This window comes from Hyla sarda, chromosome 4, assembly GCF_029499605.1.
Source record: "Hyla sarda isolate aHylSar1 chromosome 4, aHylSar1.hap1, whole genome shotgun sequence".
NCBI lineage: Eukaryota > Metazoa > Chordata > Amphibia > Anura > Hylidae > Hyla > Hyla sarda.
The window spans coordinates 191097562-191118483 of NC_079192.1; the positions used below are offsets into that span (position 1 = coordinate 191097562).

The following is a 20922-nucleotide window of genomic DNA, read 5'->3' on the forward strand; positions in this document are numbered from 1 at the left end:
ACGGCTTGAATGACAGCTTGCATCATCGCTCTGCTCCCTAAGCAGATGGAGCAGAGCAGTTACACAAGCTGTCATTCAAGCCATTGTGGCAAACCCCGCCCAGGGTGTGGGGGGAAGAGACTTTATAACTTAAAATCTTCACCGTCCCAGGGGACACAAATGTCCCCCGGGGATGGTGAGGATAATGATTTTAGCATATGTAACACGTTGCCAAGCGTTATATATGCTAAAATCTGCTGACTGGTTCCCTTTAGGACCAGACCATCTAAAGATGTGCCAGATATACCAAACAGTGCAAGTTCCGTGATAAATCTGGCACTTTTTAGATTGTCTAGTCTAGGTTTAGACCAACTAATAGATGGCCTTTTTAGGCCACAAAAGGTTTGCTAAAATGACTGAATACGGCACAAAATTGTTTAAAAAAAAAATGCCTAAAACATATAATAAATATGTTGCATGGAATTTTGGTCCATATTGTTCCAGAAATTTTACACATTTGGAATAGTAAATCTGGGCCTATATGTATCTTAGATGATGCCATTAAAATGCAATACTAGCGCTGCAAAAAATACCTTCATTGATAGAAAAATTACGGCACTGGGAAAACAATTATGTAAAAATAAAAAAAAATAGCTGCTTCCTAAAAGGGTTCAAAGAATACACTGGCAAATCAACTTACCTGTTCAGTGTCCTGGCTACGTGTGATCCTTCTATTAGGGGACATAACTCCCAAATGTACTTTTTCACTAAATCCTTCTCCTGGAGACAATGGAGTGCTTGGTGGGCCTAGAGATGTGTCTAGATCTACAGCCTCCAGCTGCTGGAAGCTCCATAGGCCAACCTTCCGCATACATCGAGGACAGTTAATGATAGACAGAGGAAAAGAACTGCAGGAATGGCTTGATTAGGGGAAAAAAATAAAGAAAGTTTACACATAAAACACTACACTTTCTAGGAGTCTGATAAATGCTATTTGAACCCATATCTTAACAAGGGTATTCCAGGTTCCAAAAATTACATTTTATTTATGGTAAAATGAAAAGTTTTACAATATTCTAATATACCGGTACTTTGTTTTAATTCCTCTGGGTTTTGCTATTATTGGTAGCAAAAGAATCCTGTATGAGTAGCTTGAAGCATGTCCTTGTACATAAGGAGTAGCCATTATATATTGCACATGTGGTACTGCCCATTATATGACCTTTGCAGGCCATAGTCAAATTTTACTTGAATTCAGGTCCAGCATTGGTGGAGACTAGCTCCTATGAGGTCTTCTATACAAAGCACAGAAAGAAGGATGCTGCTCCCCTATATCTCTGTAGGGCATCATTAGTAGCAGCAATAGCATAGAGTACATTATACTGCAGGACAGAGTTATGTAGCCGTAAATACAACAATGGGGTAAAACACTTACTAAAGCCTGCAATGTTTGTCTCTGTGTTGGAATCTCTCTCACTAAACCTGCTCCCCCTCCACTCTTCTTAAACTTTTATGGGCAGCATGTAACTTCCCATGTGAACAGTCCTCTCCCTTTTCCCACATGACAGTGATATCACAGACCCTTGAGTTTGCAGTGTTACTGTGAAGTGGAGAAGTGTCGCTGCAGTTTTGCTGCAGTATAGAAGTGATATCCCAGCAAGCTTTAAAGTCTCCCACCCAGACATTATTCCTGTAGGTACAGTAAAGTTGACACATCACACATATGCTCCATACTATTTCTCTGTTCTCCTTTGTTGAAGAACTACAAGTCCCAGCATGTCCTGGCTTCTGCAGATGTTTAAGACCTGCTGCGAATTATAATTCTCCTTGCAGCTGTGAAGCAGTCCTTTTTAACGCGCAAGTCCAGCATTCCTCTCCCGTCTGCAAAGTTTAGTGTGGAGACACTCTGGATCTGATGGATGGTAGCGTTGCTGAGGTAACTGCACCCGTGTTCAGCGAGTTCCATCAACGTACCCTTTTCTAGTTAATAGTGCTCATTCATGGAATTTGCTGAGTGTCAGTACGACTGCCTTAGCAACTGTTCCGTCCATCATATCTAGTGTCTATCCATAGTAAACTTTGCAGAACAGATGGGAGAGCTTCCGTCCTTCTAGAAAGTGATTACCCTGTTCTCAGTTACTCCTTTTGATTCATAAGAGTAAGGACATGGTTTATTTGCACTAATTTCATGCTTATTTTTCTTCATTTTTTTCATGTTTTCTTACTTGGGTCGACACTTTTGGCACTTTGGAACCAATTACCAGTTACTCAACATACAATAGTTTCAACATACAATAGCTATCCTGGAACTTATTAATATTGTATGTTGAGGGTCCACTGTATTTGTATATCTATTCATATTCATTTATGCAAAGTTTGTTGCATGGATAGTGCCAAATTACAGCAGTATTTTTTTGTTTATTTATAGAAGAAATAATTTTCTCATATACATATATTCAAAATTAAGCTTTTATACTTGTGGAATAGCAGGTAACCCCCCCATTCTAAAACATAAATAAAAACTGGAATACTACTAAAAATAAGCTATAAGATGTATGTGTGAAAATAGAAATTCTTTAAACAGACCTGCTGTTCCATCCACAAAGTGCCAGAATGCAGGCAGAGATGTGCACCTGTAGAGAGTCACCCAGCAAGCTGTAAGTGGCATTATCTCGTCCTTGTAGCTCATCCTCAATCAAGTGAAGCAGCCGGCTTACAGTATCCTCTGTAACGTCCTAAGATGAACAAAAATACATTAGAAAACGTGATCTTCGACAATTTTTTTAAATTGTTATAAAAATAAAACATGGCTTTCCCTAATGTAGTAAATGCTATGTGGTAATGCTATGGGACATCCATTATTATATTACTATTACAGAAGAATTACATGAATAAGGACGTGCACCATGCATCATCATGCGGTGGAAGAAGCACTTTAAACAAGGACATTTAAAGTGCATCTGTCAGCAGTTTTGTGGTAATAGAACTGCTGACAGCCCTAAAAAGCCACAGGGAAGGTTTATACATACCTGTGTTCTCTGTCATGATATTGACTGAGAGAACACCATTTTAATGTCCCACCCGCAGCTCTTTCCCTGAGCTCTCATAAATGACTGACAGCTCTAGCATCAAATTAGAAAATTGGTAGAGCTGCCAATCACTGTTGGGAGACAGGATCGGGAGCGCTGCCATTACAGGGAGCTCAGGAAATAGCCTGCCTCTCCAAATGTTCAAAAGCTGCGGCCGGAACATTTAAATGGCGTTTTCCTGGTCATGCAAACCCCATGACTGAGAACACAGCATCCAGAGATGGAGAAATCACATCATGTATGTTACTTCTCTCTTCACTGCCTGACTTAGGACACACCAGGCACTTTTACATTACAAAATAGATTTTGTACAGGGTGTTCAATAAAGTTTGATCTAATAATGGCAAAATGGCAGTAATTATTTACCATGCTTTTCAGATCCTCATGTTTCAGGGATGGAAGTTGCAGCTCCAAGTGACAAAGATTCTGAAAACATTCTATAAAATCAGTGATTACTGAGGAGGGCTCAGATACCAGAAGGGTCCAGAAATGTTCTGTAGTAAATAAATGAAGAAAAAATATAAAGTCTTAGTTTACTTTTACACAGCAGTATACGAGTATCATTACTTGTAAGTCAAAACCAGAAGTGGAACATATAAAAGCCTTTTCCTTGTTTTGGGCCTACTCCTGGTTTTGTCTTACATATGCTGATGCAAACAAATTACTGACGAAAATACTGCGACATGAAGATGGCCTCATGCCCATAATGTTTAAAGTTTGCTTTATTAGCCAAAGTAAAGAAAGTCATTTGGGGAGAAATATTTTTTTCAAGATCACTGTTGTTTAACTTGTAGTATAGCCAAAGGGACCACTGTCAAAAGTACAAATCACTTTGTTAACAAAAAATTATATTCTTGTGCTCAAAAATTGGATCAAAGTGCCAGTTACAAGGGGTCTTACTTCATACAACAGGCAGTGGATGGCAAGTTTGAAAGATGTCTGTCTAGCAGCACAGGGGTATATTATAGGACAGGCATAGGCAACTTTCGGCACTGTGTATGTTTTGGACTACATCTCCCATGATGCTTTGGCAGTATTTTGGCTGTAACAGCATTATTGGAGATGTAGTCAAAAACATCTGCAGTGCCGAGGGTTACCTATGCCTGTTATAGGAAGTAGGGACAGGACTTTATACACTACTGGTCTCCAGAAATGCTGGGAGTTGTAGTTTTGCAAAATCTGGAGGTCCACAGTTTATCTATTCATTTTCCCCCTATTAGGCTTGTAAATACCCAAGAATTGCCCTTCTCTTCTATATAAACTTAGAGATGTCATGTGTGGAATGAGACAATACAAGCAATAAAATACATAGCATTTTATCATTATCTACTGACATGCAGCATGCAGCCAGTAAATACTCAACATGCAGCAATAACAGAAAGTAAGGGCCACTGAACGGGTCAACATTCCATTGGTGGATGCAGTGAGGGCAAGAAAGTTCCAGCTTGTACAGTGCTGGCAGAGATCAGGCTAGGTAACTGACTACTGGAAAGAAGAGCTTAGAGCAATGGAATTGGAGCAGTTAATTGCCATATATAACTGGTATGTGCACCAAAGGCTGCTTAAAATCACTGTAAGTGGTGCAGTCCAAACAGTTAATTGAGTTTTCACAGAAATATCAGGTATGCTTTAAAGGAGTTTTTCCATCTTGGAACGTTATCCCCTATCCATAGCCAGACCCCCCCAACCCCCCGATCTTGAGAAGGTGTTCTGAGTTTCCATTTGGAACGGAGCTTGATGTTGATTTACAAGATGGGAAAACCTCTTTTAGTTGGGAGCTCACATAACCTAATAATGGAAAATGTTTCGAGTTCAAGAGCCATTACTAATGTAGTGTTATTTAAAAATAAAAATAGGTAAAATTTCTGGAAACATTCATACCGTATACATAAATCTATAAAGAATTACTAGACCAAGCAGGGAAGGGGGGGGGGGGGGGTGTTAAGTTCAAATCTCTTCTAGCAACGAAGTTTATTCAGCTCTGTATTCATTCTTCACTTTCTTATTACCTGGCAGCAATATTTGCTATCATTTACTACTGAATCAATCGTGCAAGCACCAGACACGGGATCCTTTATTTTGGGCAGAAACCTGGTGTACTCAGATAGCTGTCCCACCATATATCTGCAGGAAGAACAGCTGCACGCCTGGCAGTGAGCAATATGCTGCACCAATTCTGAACTACATATAACAAATGCAATGTATTCTGTATGTAAAAGAACAAAACCTATCTGAAATAACAGAGGCATTCACAGTAAGAATTACCTTGACATGGACTATCTGGCCAAAAACAGAACTTTTCATGAGAGGTCTTCAGGGCTTCCTGTAATTCCAAGCAGCGCTGCTTATCTAGGCGACACAATAAACAGAGGAGTTTGACACTTTTATGCCATCTTTCAGGCCACAGACTCTTTACAACCCATGGTAGTTATCAGTACATACACTTGTTGAAATCCAAGACTGGCTGGAGGCTGGCACAGAGGTAGGCACCGCAGCTGGAGCACTTGAGCATGTCACACTCTATGTTTGACCATCCATACTGAGCACAGATGAGAGGAGACAGTTCTGGAGGTTTTCCAGCCCATTTTAGAGAGTTTTTAAATTAAGGAAAAGTAAAAAAAAAATAGCGTGTTTATTTAGAGGACTGCGATACTCTGACAGGAGAACGATCTGTGGAAAGTTCCTTGGATTAGAAAACAAAAATAGAATAATGCACACAATAAAATAGGAGCAATTTGGAGGTGCAGTATTATGGCTAAAACTATGATTTATACTCAAGAAGATCCTTTTATATATCATTTTTTATAGTAGACTACACATCCCACTAGCTGACAGCGTCAATGTCTTAAAGGGGTACTCCACTGGAAGTATCAGCTGTAATACAAATGATATCATCATGATGTTGCATACTGAATGGACCTGTTGCTTTCAGAAATTGTGACACTACAACTAAAAAGCATGGTTTAAAAGGGGTACTCCGGCCTTAGTACATCTTATCCCCTATCCAAAGGATAGGGGATAAGATGTATGATCGCAATCTGATGGCCGTCACACCCCTTCCCATAGACTTGCATTGAGGGGGCGAGATGTGAGTGAAGTCGTGACGTTATGATACTCCGACCCCGTGGTTGTCACGCTACACACTCGGAGCCTCCAGCGCTGCGGAGAGCTCAAGAAGGTGGGTGCGCAATGACAGATTGCAGTGGTCCCCAGAGGCGGGACTCCACGATCATACATCTTATCCCCTATTAAAAGGATAGGGGATAAGATGTATTAGGGCTGGAGTACCCCTTTAAGTATACTATGCCCCTTTTGTAGAGAAATGTGTGACTACATCACCCCCTCTTGGCAAGTAGCCACTAATATAAAGGATATGGAGAAGGTTTCCACCCTGGAGTAGAATGCTTCTTTGCTTGTTGCCTCACACGAGTCTGTATCATCTAATGCTTTAAAACTATTGTTTTCTTCTGACAGAATACTTGAGTCCTTACTAAAAATCATTATTAAAACAAAAAAGAAAACATTGGTCACGTGATAAGACCATTAGATATGTGTATAAATCATACTAAGGAACATAAAATAATGCAGAATGTAGGAGCCAATTTGACTGCTCCATCAGACAACTTGGGCAGTAAAAATAAACTTTGATGGAAATCAGTAGAAAACACCACCTAGAGTTTACAGCATAATTTATATACATTTGCTACAGAGCTGCTGGGATCATTCCAGCCCTAGACATACTATAATGCAGGGCCCCCCAACCTGCAGCTCTCCAACTGTGAAATGCCTAGCATGTCTAGATTGCTTTTGGCTAGAAGTTGTAGTTCCTCAACAACAAGGAAAGCCACAGGTTGGGGAATTGGAAACACTGCTATAATTAAATCAATCTATCTACTGCCGGGAATGTGACTGGGTCCCCAAAATGACTGACTGCTCTATGCTAGAGTTGTGTTGTTAGAGCTCATCGCACACAAACCATGACCATCATCATCTTTACCACTATGATTGTTGGCTATAGCGCTTCTCCCTGACCACCTGCCCAATCTACCTTATTACAAGAGATGGCTTTATAGACTATAATGAGCCAGTCTTCTGTAACATAATAACGGAGGTCCCAGCACTCACCGATGTAAGCAAATGGTATTGTATATCCTAGTCACAGGACGCGTTTCGGCACTTAGCCTTCCTCTGCACAGCAGAGGAAGGCTAAGTGCCGAAACGCGTCCTGTGACTAGGATATACAATAAATACCATTTGCTTACATCGGTGAGTGCTGGGACCTCCGTTATTATATTACAATACTCTTTTCCTCGTGCACCACCACTTTTCAGATAGTGCCGACCATTGCTCTACTAGTCTTCTGTAACAGACTGATTGGGCAAACAACCATGGAGAGAAGCGCTATAAGAACATGTCAAATGTTTCTACAAATGACAACACTTTAAAGGCAATGGGTCCCATTCACATGTGCGCATGTATATGTAGCCATACCATTTTACAGGAGATTGGCTTCATAGACTATAAAGGAGCCAATCTACTGTACCACTTAGATCAGGTGGGTGATCAAGCAGTAGAATGATAAATGTTTTCACAAATGACCCTAGCACTTTAATGCATGCACCCAGTAATGGCTTGAGCTACCACCTAACACTTGTGCGAGACTACGAGCACTCAATCGATAGATTTGGCGTAGGTCCCAAAGACTTGCATAGAACTTCCACAAAATCTTTAGACTGAACATGTGTAGTCTCACGCAATGCTCGGGAGGTGGCACAAAAAACTAGGCATATATCCTGCCACCCAAACCATGACTGACTGTAGAGTTTAAAGACAATGGGGGCAATATATCAAACCCTGTGCAGAGGAAAAGCTGTTTAGTTGCCCGTAGCAACCAATCATAGCTTTTTTTTATTTTTGAAAAGGCCTCTGAAAAATGAAAGAAGGGATCTGACTGGGTGCCATGGGCAACTTTTCCTCTGCACAAGTTTTGATAAAACTCCCCAATAGTTCCCATGTCCATATGCACACATATACATTGGTATACTATTTTACAGGATACCAACGTATGTGTGACATGCTAGGGCAAATAGACTGTGTTCACACCTGCTACATGACACGCTAGAGCCGTGAGACTGTGTTTACACAGTGCAGGAGCCGTAAAAAATACTGGACAAAATGGTACTGCATGCTTCACTGTTATGTCTGGTTAAATGTAACCCAACACTCTGGAAACCTGACTGACCCCATTTAAGTCAATAGGGTCCATAGAGTGCCATTCTTTTCCTTGTTTTTAGCAATGACCGAGCATAACTATGGAAAACACAACTCCGGTATGAATCCTGCCTTACTAGTAGGGGTCCTTACTCACAGGCCTCTTCCAGTCTCTATTAGGGTGCATTCACACTGACAAGATCTTCTGTATATTTTGTGCAGCTGATTTTGTTGCCCATAAACTTAAATGGGTAGCAAAATCAGCTGCAGAAAATATGCAGCAGATCTTGTCCGTGTGTCCCTTACAGTGTGTCTCCAGCTATTGCAAAAATGCTAAATTACAATTCCCAGCCTTTGGCTGTCCGGTCATGCTGGGAGGTGTAGTTTTGCAACAGCTGGAGACACACTGCTTGGAATGCTGTCCTTTAGAATGTCAGCTGTTTATATAATAAAGCAAGTTAATAGGATTTTATTCACTTCTGTATTAGTTCAGCCATTCTGCCCATTTTTGATCGCCTTACCCAATCACTAGGGGGAGCAGTCAGTACACGCAAAGCAGGATGACGTCACCCTCTACAAATGAGTAGGTTCTTTCTATATGAATAGATAACTCCGATGTGAAGCCTGAATGAGAGGGGGCGTAGTAGGCTGGTACACATACCCCTCCTACCCTAACGTCTCCGGGACCTCTCTCACTCACCGGTCGTTGCCGCACCGATCCTCATTTACTATACCCTCATTGATCAAATCCCGTACTTTCCCGGGGGTTCCTACGGGAGATCTGAGCGGGATTCCCGTCGTGGTCTCATTACTGGGCGCCGCCATCTTGATAGCCCCGGAAGAGTTTTTAGGCACCGGAAGTCGGGAACAGAGTGCTGCGACTCTTCTGTTCCGGGTAGATAGAGGATGTGCGAGCTTCCTATTACAGAAGTAACTATATCGATCTGTAGACCTTGTTATGGCTGACATTGCTTAGGTATTTGTTCTACCTATATGGCACATAGCTCTGCCTGCTGTGAGGGGTCCTGCCTGTCCCATAGTAAAATACCATTCTGATTTTAGGTATGGTTCACACATGACGTTTTTGTTATGGAATTTGAATTATAAAACTAAAACACTGTGAACAAGTGTGGTTTTAACAGCCCCCCCCCCCATTCATACACAGCATAGAGAATACACAAAGGATTCCTGACACCCCCCACATATGGAATCCTCCTATCCATCCAAAGATTTTCATTATTACAGTCAAGAGTTAAAGGAGTACTTCAGCAAAAATGTACTTATGCCCTATCCAAAGTAGCTGGGGCCCCCGCAATCTCCAGGACTGGTCCCCTGCGCTCTAAGTGAGGAGCATGTGTGGTCTACCGGTAGATGGCACATGCTCCATTCATTTCTATGGGAGCGCCGATAATGCCCGAGAGCTGTACTCGGGTCATGCCGGCTGCAGCAGGTGCTCCTACGGGTGATCGCGGTGGGCCCAAGCCGTCGGGGCCCCCGCGATCAGCTGCTTATCCCCTATCCTGTGGATAAGAGATAAATACATTAATGCTGGAGATCTCCTTTAACCGTCCAGGACGTAGGGCGTTCAGGTACACCCTTGTGTCCCGGTCTTTAAAGGGGTACTCCCGTGGAAAACTTTTTTTTTAAATCAACTGGTGCCAGAAAGTTAAACAGATTTGTAAATGACTACTATTAAAAATCTTAATCCTTCCAGTACATTTTATGGGCTGTATACTACAGAGGAAATGCTTTTCTTTTTAGATTTCTCTGATGTCACGACCACAGTGCTCTCTGCTGACCTCTGCTTTCCATTTTAGGAACTGTCCAGAGCAGCATATGTTTGCTATGGGGATTTTCTCCTGCTCTAGACAGTTCCAAAAATGGACAGCAGAGGTCAGCAGAGGGCACTGTGGTCATGACATCAGAGAAATCCAAAAAGAGAAGCATTTCTTTTGTAGTATATAGCCCCTAAAAAGTACTGGAAGGATTAAGATTTTTTAATAGAAGTAATTTACAAATCTGTTTAACTTTCTGGCACCAGTTGATTTAAAAAAAAAAAAAAAAGTTTTCCCCGGGAGAACCCCTTTAAGGACCGAGGATCAAAGTTGACCACAATTCTAAAGTGTGGGGTTAACAGTGCCGATAGCTCAGCTGAGCTTATTGTGACATCCGCCGCAAAATTGTGGGTCCCGATTAGCTGAGTGGACGACGGGAGGGCCCTTACCCCCCTCCTCGCCGTCTGATCGGTCCTCTGCTGCTCCGAGCCAGCTATACAGGCTGGAGCACCAGAGCACCGATAACACTGATCAATGAATGCTATGGCATAGCATTGAACAGTGTATGTATGCAATCTTCAGATTGCATGGTAAAGCCCCATCCGTATGGGGACAAAAAAAAAAAAGTGTAAAAACTGAATTAACCCCTTCCCTAATAAAAGTTTGAATCACCACCCTTTTCCCCTTTTTAAAATAAAATAATGTAATAAAAAATAAACATATGTGGTACCGCGTGCGTAAATGTCCGAACTATTAAATATAAGGTTAGTTAAACTGCACGGTCAATGGCGCACATGTAAAAAAACACCAAAGTCCAAAACTGCGCATTTTTGGTCACTTCATATACCATAAAAAAAAATAAACTAATAAAAAATGATCAAAACATCCCATCGAAATAAAAAAATAAGCCCTTATATAGCCCTGTATGTGAAAAAATAAAAAAGTTATAGGGGTCAGAAAATGACAATTTTAAACATACTAATTTTGGTGCATGTAGTTATAATTGTTTTAAAGTAGTAAAATAAAATAAATCTACATAAATTGGGTATTCTTGTGACCGTATGGATCTACAGAATAAAGATAAGTTGCCATTTTTACTGAAAATTGCACTGTGTAAAAACGGAAGCCCCCAAAATTAAAAAATTATGTTTTTTTAAAAAAATTTGGCCACACCAATATATATTTTTTTTTTGTCGTAGATTTTGTAATTAAATGATTGATGTCTATACAAAGTACAATTAGTGATGCAAAAAACAAGCCCTTATATGGGTCTGTAGGTGCAAAATTGAAAGCGTTATGATTTTTAGAAGGGGAGGAGTTAAAAATGAAAGTGCAAAAACGGAAATTGGCCTGGTCCTTAAGGTTAACCCCTTCCCACTATAGGAGGTATGCATACGTCCCAGCACTCGACACATTCACGCGCTGGGACGTATGCATACGTCCTAGCGATGTCTGGCACTGCTGCGGGCAGAGCAGGAGATCGGCGGCGGGATCCGGCTGTCAATCACGCATCTATGGTGTTGACGATTGTATGTTGCCGTTGGTTGCTATGGCAGCAGGAGGTCAGATCATGACCTCCTGTCTGCCTGCTACGGAAGCCTGTGAGATCCGGCCAGAGGCTGGATCGCACAGGCTGTAGTGTGTGCAGCTGATCAGGTTATACTGTGCTGCAGTACAAATGTATTGCAGCATAGTATAACCTGTAAAAAGTGTAAAAAATTAAATAAAGAGTTCTTGAATAAAAGTATGAAGTGTAAAAAAAAAAATTCCTCTTTACCAATAAAAGCCCTGTATTATCACCAAAAAAAGAGCAAAAACACAAATCATATACATAATGGGTATTGCCACATCCGTAATGATGTGTACCAGAAAACTATAATGTAAATTATCTTGCACAGTGAATGCCGTAAAATTTTTTGCCAATTTTGGTACAAATAGCTGACTAAAAAAAATCAAAAGGTAGCACGTGTCGCAAAAATGATGCCACTAAAAAGTACAGCTTATCCCGCAGTTGGATGAAAAATAAAAAAGTTACGGAAAAAGAAAAGGAAAAAGAACAGAATCGCTCCACTCACAAAAAAGCGTTCTAAAGTTATTGCCATTTAAAGAGACAAATGTCAAAAAAAAAAAAGAGCCTGGTCATTAAGGTAAAAAATGGGTCCATCCTTAAGGGGTTAAAATGGGCTTCATTCTTAAAGGGATAGTCCGCTGGAAAACATTTTCTTTTAAAGCAACTGGTGCCAGAAAGTTAAACAGATAAGTAAATTACTTCTATTAAAAAATCTTAACCCTGCCAGTACTTAGCTGCTGTATACGGTATTACAGAGGAAGTTCTTTTCTTTTTGAATTTCCTTTCTGTCTGTCCTATGTGCTCTCTGATGACACCTCTGTCCATGTCAGGAACTGTCCACAGCAGGATAGGTTTGCTATGGGGATTTCCTCCTACTCTGGACAGTTCCTAAAATGGACAGAGGTGTCAGCAGAGAGCACTGTGGTCAGACAGAAAGGAAATTCAAAAAGAAAAGAACTTCCTCTGTAGTATACAGCAGCTGATAAGTAGTGGAAGGGTTAAGATTTTTTAATAGAAGTAATTTATAAATCTGTTTAACTTTCTGGCACCAGTTGATTAAAAACAAATGTTTTCCAGTGGAGGGGTTAAAAGTTTACCAGTATGTGCTGGGAGCTTTCCCCATTCGCGTGCCAAATTTTAATGAAAAAATTCTGAACAGGACAGTCCTGACATGTTTTCTTTAGGATTTCTCTGATCTCATAAAGAAGTGCTGGGTTACGCTATATGAGATGAAAATAGCCCTCTGTATACCGAGAACAGACCCTGGAGTAAATAAGAAGGTTCATAACAAGGATACAAAATATCTAGCCGATCTGTGGAGATCTGACTGCTGGGGCACCCCAAACAAGGTCAATTGCACCCCAGGTGAATGGAGGGACAGTACTTGTGTTTGGCCTCCCACCCATTCCCATTCAAATATAGCAGAAAAGATGGTAATAATGGGGGCCAAAGAGGTTGATTTAATTGTAATGGGTGATATAAATAAAGAACTTATACTTCTCCTTTCTTTAGGATCCACTTCTGGTTTTGGCTCATGAAACTGGATCAAAAACTATAGAAAATGGATGTGTGGAGCCTCCCTAAGATAGCTGTGAGCTAAACAATTCCACAACAAACAATTACAAACATCACAGATGAACCTACCCTCTGGTATGTAGTTGTAGTAAGGATTGTAGCCTTCCAATCATATAGAACTCATATACAGAGATACATGCTGTATTAGCTGGCATTGCTCATGTGGTACTGGTTGGCTTTGTGCAATGCCAGGTCCTGCCTCCATTGCGCAAAGCTTGGCATTTCCAGATTAGCAATACCAGCTAATACACCCTGTATCTCTGGACCATGTATCCATTAATTTAATTAGAGAAAAATATGCAGCAGCAAATACGCAGAAAAATACGGCACGTGTGACACAACCCTGAAAATATTTTTAAATAAAATTACTGTTCTGCGTGTTGCTAAGATTAGCAGTTACCACCATTAGAAATCCACTCTATTAGACTGAACACTTATTTGTTCAGGTCTTTGTCTTAGCAGTAAATGTTATTTTACCATTCTCATCTGGTAACAAGGGCTCCCCAGCCCTCTCTGGATTGGTTATGGCAGCTGGAGGTGGTTGTGAACACAAAAAGAGCCGAATCAACTATTATACACAAATAGCAGTAACTTGGATTGGCATTAAAGGGGTTCTCCGATGCTTATACATCTTATCCCCTATCCAAAGGATAGGGGATAAGATGCCTGATCATGGGAGTCACGCCGCTGGGGACCCCCGGGATCTTGCATGCGGCACCCCGTTTATAATCAGTCCCCGGAGCGTGTTAGCTCCTGGTCTGATTACCGGCGACCACAGGGCCGACGGCGCGTGACATCACGCCTCCGCCCCGTGTGACGTCACGCTCCGCCCCTCAATGCAAGCCTATGGGAGGGGGCGTGATAGCTGTCACGCCCCCTCCCATAGACTTGCATTGAGGGGAGGAGCGTGAGGTCACACTGGGGCGGAGGCGTGACGTCACATGCCGCCGGCCCCGTGATCGACAGTAATCAGACCTGGAGCGAACGGGGACTGATTACAAACGGGGTGCCGTGTGCAAGATCCCGGGGGTCCCCAGCGGCGTGACTCCCATGATCAGGCATCTTATCCCCTATCCTTTGGAAAGGGGATAAGATGTCTAAGCACCGGAGAACCCCTTTAATGGGAGTTTAGTAATAAGTGTAACTCTGAGGGGGCATATTCACCAGAGGCACAGCCTAATAGATAATTTTTTTCATAAAAATAAAAATGTTATAGGGAAACTAGCACCAGCTTCACCTACACTAACCTGCTAATAAAGGCTAATATTGCAAGTGACGCTGATTCCAAATGTCTTTACCTTCGTCTTTTATATGTTCCTCCTCTCCCAAGATAAGGCCCCAAATGACAATATGTCAATTAGCTCCTTCGGTGCACTCAAGATCTTCCCTAGACCCGAGGTGCACTAGTACGACCACTCGGCTGGTTCCTAGATAACAACCCCTAAATAAATATTCATAAGTCTGCCCGTAAACTCATAGGGGGAAAAGTTGACCAGTTGCCCATAGCCACCAATGCTACTTCTTTCATTGTTAAAAAGGCCTCTGAAAGAAGCAATCTGATTGGTTGCTATGAGCAACTTGTCCTCTGCACAGGTTTTGATAAATTTCCTCCATAGCCCCTATTTGCTGGAGATCTTACTGTACATGTGGGATCTTGCAGCACATGGGGGTTATGTACTTAGTGAATAGTGATGAATATTTATTAAGGAGTTGTTATCCAGGGACCAGCCAGGTGGCCGTACCAGTGCACATTGGCACTAGGAAAGTCCCTGAGTGCACCAAAGGAGCTAATTTACATTAAGATTTTTGACCATATCTTGGCAATGGAGTAATGCATAAAAAAGGTGAATACTATTGTAATCAGCATCACCCACACTATAAGCCTGTACGAGCTGGTTAGTGTGGGTGATGCTGGTGTGAGTTTACCTTTAAATATATATATATATATATATATATATATATGGTATTGCTGTCATTAGGAGTGTCCTGAAAGCAAGACTGAGTATGGATACGGTTTATTGGTATTTACCAATACCAATTACAAATTCTTTTTTTAAATGTGATGTGACACCAGAAGTGGCTTTAAACTTTATGAAGTCTTAGGCGAAAGTAGAACATGAGGCCCTCGCTGACACCCATAATTAAGCTATGCCTCTAGCAGTTAGGTAGGGTATCCCCCCTTCCATTAGGTAAAAAACCCTAGTAGGTAGGTAGGGAATGCCTCTTTATAGGTAGAAGCCCCCAGTAGGTAGGTTTTCCTCCCTATTATGTAAAAGCCCCCAGTAAATTGGTAAGGATCCCCCCTATTAGGTAGGATCCCCCCCCCCCAAGAAGTGGGTAAGTTGGAAATCCACCTAATAGGTCAAAGACCTAAGTAGGTAAGTAGGTTATCCTCCCCTATTAGTTTGAAGCCCCCAGTAGGTGGGTAGGTAGGGAATCCTCTCTTTTTACGTAGAAGCCCCTAGTAGTTAGATAATCAGGAAGGTCGGTAGGTAGGGAACCTTCTAGTTAGAATTTTTAAATATTAATATGAGCGGCCGCGATGTGTGCGAGTACACCGTACATGCGTGGCGACTCGCACATTGTTGCAGTGTGTCTGCTCGTAGCGGCATAGTGCCTCTTCGAGTAGGCACATTTTAAGGCACCCTGTAGAGGTCCTTCGGCGGTGGATCCGCATAGTAAAATACGCTGTAGATCCGCTCGTCTGAATGTACCCTTAGGGTTTTGTATAGGTAAAACGTATACAACCGTATAGGAAACTGTATATATTTATATATACAGTACAGACCAAAAGTTTGGACACACCTTCTCATTCAAAGAGTTTTCTTTATTTTCATGACTATGAAAATTGTAGATTCACACTGAAGGCATCAAAACTATGAATTAACACATGTGGAATTATAGACATAACAAAAAAGTGTTCAACAACTGAAAATATGTCATATTCTAGGTTCTTCAAAGTAGCCAGCTTTTGCTTTGATTACTGCTTTGCACACTCTTAGCATTCTCTTGATGAGCTTCAAGAGGTAGTCACCTGAAATGGTCTTCCAACAGTCTTGAAGGAGTTCCCAGAGAGGCTTAGCACTTGTTGGCCCTTTTGCCTTCATTGGGTTCAGGTCCGGTGACTGTGGAGGCCAGGTCATCTGGCGCAGCACCCCATCACTCTCCTTCTTCGTTAAATAGCCCTTACACAGCCTGGAGGGGTGTTTGGGGTCATTGTCCTGTTGAAAAATAAATGATGGTCCAACTAAACGCAAACTGGATGGAATAGCATGCCGCTGCAAGATGCTGTGGTAGCCATGCTGGTTCAGTATGCCTTCAATTTTGAATAAATCCCCAACAGTGTCACCAGCAAAGCACCCCCACACCATCACACCTCCTCCATGTTTCACGGTGGGAACCAGGCATGTAGAGTCCATCCGTTCACCTTTTCTGTGTTGCACAAAGACACGGTGGTTGGAACCAAAGATCTCAAATTTGGACTCATCAGACCAAAGCACAGATTTCCACTGGTCTAATGTCCATTCCTTGTCCTTAGCAGTGGTTTCCTAGCAGACATTCTACCATGAAGGCCTGATTCACACAGTCTCCTCTTAAAGGGGTATTCCGCCCCTGGCATCTTATCCCCTATCCAAAGGATGGGGATAAGATATTAGATCGCCGCGGTCCCGTTGCTGGGGACCCCGGGGATCGCCGCTGCGGCACCCCGCCATCATTACTGCACAGAGCGACGTGACGTCATGGCTCCGCCCCTCATGACATCACGGCCCGGCCCCTTAATGCAAGTCTATGGCAGGGGGCGTGACGACCGCCACGCCCCCTTCCCATAGACTTGTATTGACAGGACGGGCCATGACGTCACGAGGGGCGGAGCCGTAACGAAACAATGCTCCGGCCCCTGTATTGCCCGTCATTACGTGCAGAGCGATCTCGCTCTGCGCAGTAATGATAGTGGGGTGCTGCAGCAGCGATCCCCAGGGTCCCCAGCAGCTGGACCCTGGCGATCTGACATCTTATCCCCTATCCTTTGGATAGGGGATAAGATGTCTAGGGGCGAATACCCCTTTAACAGTTGTTCTAGAGATGTGTCTGCTGCTAGAACTCTGTATGGCATTGACCTGGTCTCTAATCTGAGCTGCTGTTAGATTGCGATTTCTGAGGCTGGTGACTCGGATGAACTTATCCTCCGCAGCAGAGGTGACTCTTGGTCTTCCTTTCCTGGGGCGGTCCGCATGTTACATAGTTAGTTACATAGTTAGTACGGTCAAAAAAAGACATATGTCCATCAAGTTCAACCAGAGAATTAAGGGGTAGGGGTGTGGCGCCATATTGGGGAAGGGATGGGATTTTATATTTCTTCATAAGCATTAATGTTATTTTGTTCCAGGAATGTATCTAATCCTGTTTTAAAGCTGTTTATTTTTCCTGCTGTGACCAGTTCCTGAGGTAGACTGTTCCATAAGTTCACAGTTCTCATGGTAAAGAAGGCGTGTCGCCCCTTGAGACTAAACTTTTTCTTCTCCAGACGGAGGGAGTGCCCCCTCGTCCTTTGGGGGGGTTTAACCTGGAACAGTTTTTCTCCATATTTTTTGTATGGGCCATTTATATACTTATATACGTTTATCATATCCCCCCTTAAACGTCTCTTCTCAAGACTAAACAATTGTAACTCCTTTAATCGCTCCTCATAGCTAAGATGTTCCATGCCCCATATTAGTTTAGTCGCACGTCTCTGCACCCTTTCCAGCTCCGCAGTGACCCTTTTATGTACAGGCGACCAAAACTGAACAGCATATTCCAGGTAAGGCCGTACCAATGCTTTATAAAGGGGGAGTATTATGTCCCTGTCCCTTGAGTCCATGCCTCTTTTTATACATGACAATATCCTGCCGGCTTTGGAAGCAGCAGCCTGACATTGCATGCTATTCTGTAGTCTGTGATCTACAAGTACACCCAGATCCTTCTCTACCAGTGACTCTGCCAGTTTAATCCCCCCTAAGACATACGACACATGCAGGTTATTAGTACCCAGATGCATAACTTTACATTTATCCACATTGACCCTCATTTGCCAAGTGGATGCCCAGACACTTAGTCTATCCAAGTCATCTTGTAACTTATGCACATCTTCTATAGACTGTACTGTGCTACAAAGCTTGGTGTCATCTGCAAAGATAGAAACAGAGCTGTTAATACCATCCTCTATATTGATAAATAAATTAAACAACAGCGGGCCCAGTACTGAACCTTGGGGTACACCACTAATTACCGGGGACCAATCAGAGTACGAATCATTGCCCACCACTCTCTGGGTACGATCCATGAGCCAGTGTTCAATCCAGTTACAAACTAAAGTTTCCAAACCCAAGGACCTTAACTTACCTGTCAGACGTCTGTGAGGGACAGTATCAAATGCTTTAGCAAAATCCAGAAACACTATATCCACAGCCATTCCTCTGTCAAGGCTTCTACTCACCTCTTCATAAAAGCAAATTAGATTGGTTTGACAACTTCTATCCTTAGTAAACCCATGCTGGCTATCACTTATAATACTATTATCCCCTATGTATTCCTGTATGTAATCCCTTATAAGTCCTTCAAACAATTTACCCACAATGCACGTTAGACTTACCGGTCTATAATTGCCTGGCGAAGACCTAGAGCCCTTCTTGAAGATTGGCACCACATTCGCCTTGCGCCAGTCCCTTGGCACAATACCAGACACCAGAGAATCTCTAAATATCATGAACAAGGGTACAGATATTACTGAACTTACCTCTCTAAGAACTCTTGGGTGTAGTCCATCCGGTCCTGGGGATTTGCTTACATTTATATTACTTAACTTACCTTGTACCATCTCTACATTAAGCCAGTTCAGTACATTACATGATGTGTTACCAGCACTGACCTGGCCAATGTCAGCTCTTTTTTCCATAGTGTATACAGAACTAAAGAACCCATTCAGTAGCTCCGCCTTCTCTTGATTTGCCTGTGACAACCTCCCCATTATCATTATTAACCCCTTAACGACGCAGGACGTATATTTACGTCCTGCGCCAGCTCCCGCGATATGAAGCGGGATCGCGCCACGATCCCGCATCATATCGCGTCGGTCCCGGCGCTAATCAACGGCCGGGACCCGCGGCTAATACCACACATCGCCGATCGCGGCGATGTGCGGTATTAACCCTTTAGAAGCGGCGGTCAAAGCTGACCGCCGCTTCTAAAGTGAAAGTGAAAGTGACCCGGCTGCTCAGTCGGGCTGTTCGGGACCGCCGCGGTGAAATCGCGGCGTCCCGAACAGCTGATCGGACACCGGGAGGGCTCTTACCTGCCTCCCCGGTGTCCGATCGACGAATGACTGCTCCGTGCCTGAGATCCAGGCAGGAGCAGTCAAGCGCCGATAATGCTGATCACAGGCGTGTTAATACACGCCAGTGATCAGCATTAGAGATCAGTGTGTGCAGTGTTATAGGTCCCTATGGGACCTATAACACTGCAAAAAAAAAGTAAAAAAAAAGTGTTAATAAAGGTCATTTAACCCCTTCCCTAATAAAAGTTTGAATCACCCCCCTTTTCCCATAAAAAAAATAAAACAGTGTAAAAAAAATAAAAAATAAACATATGTGGTATCGCCGCGTGCGTAAATGTCCGAACTATAAAAATATATAATTAATTAAGCCGTACGGTCAATGGCGTACGCGCAAAAAAATTCCAAAGTCCAAAAAAGCGTATTTTGGTCACTTTTTATATCATTAAAAAATGAATAAAAGTGATCAAAAAGTCCGATCAAAACAAAAATCATACCGATAAAAACTTCAGATCACGGCGCAAAAAATGAGTCCTCATACTACCCCATAGGTGGAAAAATAAAAAAGTTATAGGGGTCAGAAGATGACATTTTTAAACGTATAAATTTTCCTGCATGTAGTTATGATTTTTTCCAGAAGTGCGACAAAATCAAACCTATATCAGTAGGGTATCATTTTAACCGTATGGACCTACAGAATAATGATAAGGTGTAATTTTTACCGAAATATGAACTGCGTAGAAACGAAAGCCCCCAAAAGTTACAAAATGGCGTTTTTTTTTCGATTTTGTCGCACAATGATTTTTTTTTCCGTTTCGCCGTGCATTTTTGGGTAAAATGACTAATGTCACTGCAAAGTAGAATTGGCGACGCAAAAAATAAGCCATAATATGGATTTTTAGGTGGAAAATTGAAAGGGTTATGATTTTTAAAAGGTAAGGAGGAAAAAACGAAAGTGCAAAAACGGAAAAACCCTGAGTCCTTAAGGGGTTAAGGGGTCCTACATGCTCTGTCCTTGGTTTTTTTGCATTCATATATCTAAAAAAATATTTAGGATTAGTTTTGCTTTCTTTGGCCACCTGTCTCTCATTTTGAATTTTTGCTGTTTTTTTTTTAACATTTTTACAGATTTTATTAAGCCAGTTTCTTTGTAGCTCTTTATGGCTTTTGTGACTGCTCTTGGGGGACACTTTCCACCTAGAATATGACATATTTTCAGTTGTTGCACACTTTTTTGTTATGCCTATAATTCCACATGTGTTAATTCATAGTTTTGATGCCTTCAGTGTGAATCTACAATTTTCATAGTCATGAAAATAAAGAAAACTCTTTGAATGAGAAGGTGTGTCCAAACTTTTGGTTTGTACTGTATATACATCTCCCATACAAAAACGTATGCAACAAGAAGTATCT

At 42.1% G+C, this 20922-nt stretch overlaps 2 protein-coding genes across 6 annotated transcripts in view; one reads left to right on the top strand and one right to left on the bottom strand.

Annotated features, from left to right (window-relative positions):
- ZC3HC1 (zinc finger C3HC-type containing 1) overlaps positions 1-9137 on the bottom strand; it is a 63824-nt gene extending 54687 nt beyond the window's left edge. For both annotated transcript variants that reach the window (XM_056573149.1, XM_056573148.1), the window contains exons 1-7: positions 8980-9137; positions 6444-6558; positions 5511-5661; positions 5334-5417; positions 3435-3562; positions 2566-2714; positions 680-899 (exon numbers count right to left, since the gene is read on the bottom strand). In XM_056573149.1, the coding sequence (XP_056429124.1) occupies positions 680-899; positions 2566-2714; positions 3435-3562; positions 5334-5417; positions 5511-5661; positions 6444-6558; positions 8980-9104 (972 nt within the window). In that variant the 5' untranslated portion in view covers positions 9105-9137. The remainder of the gene's footprint in view (positions 1-679; positions 900-2565; positions 2715-3434; positions 3563-5333; positions 5418-5510; positions 5662-6443; positions 6559-8979) is intronic.
- A 5-nt stretch (positions 9138-9142) lies between these two features.
- Positions 9143-20922, top strand: part of KLHDC10 (kelch domain containing 10) — a 71072-nt gene continuing 59292 nt past the window's right edge. For 2 of the 4 annotated variants that reach the window (XM_056573155.1, XM_056573158.1), the window contains exons 1-2: positions 9215-9341; positions 13137-13274. In XM_056573155.1, coding sequence (XP_056429130.1) covers positions 13259-13274 — 16 coding nt within the window. In that variant the 5' untranslated portion in view covers positions 9215-9341; positions 13137-13258. Of the gene's footprint in view, positions 9342-13136; positions 13275-20922 lie in introns of all 4 variants that reach the window. The other 2 variants (XM_056573156.1, XM_056573154.1) reach the window with 2 other exon arrangements.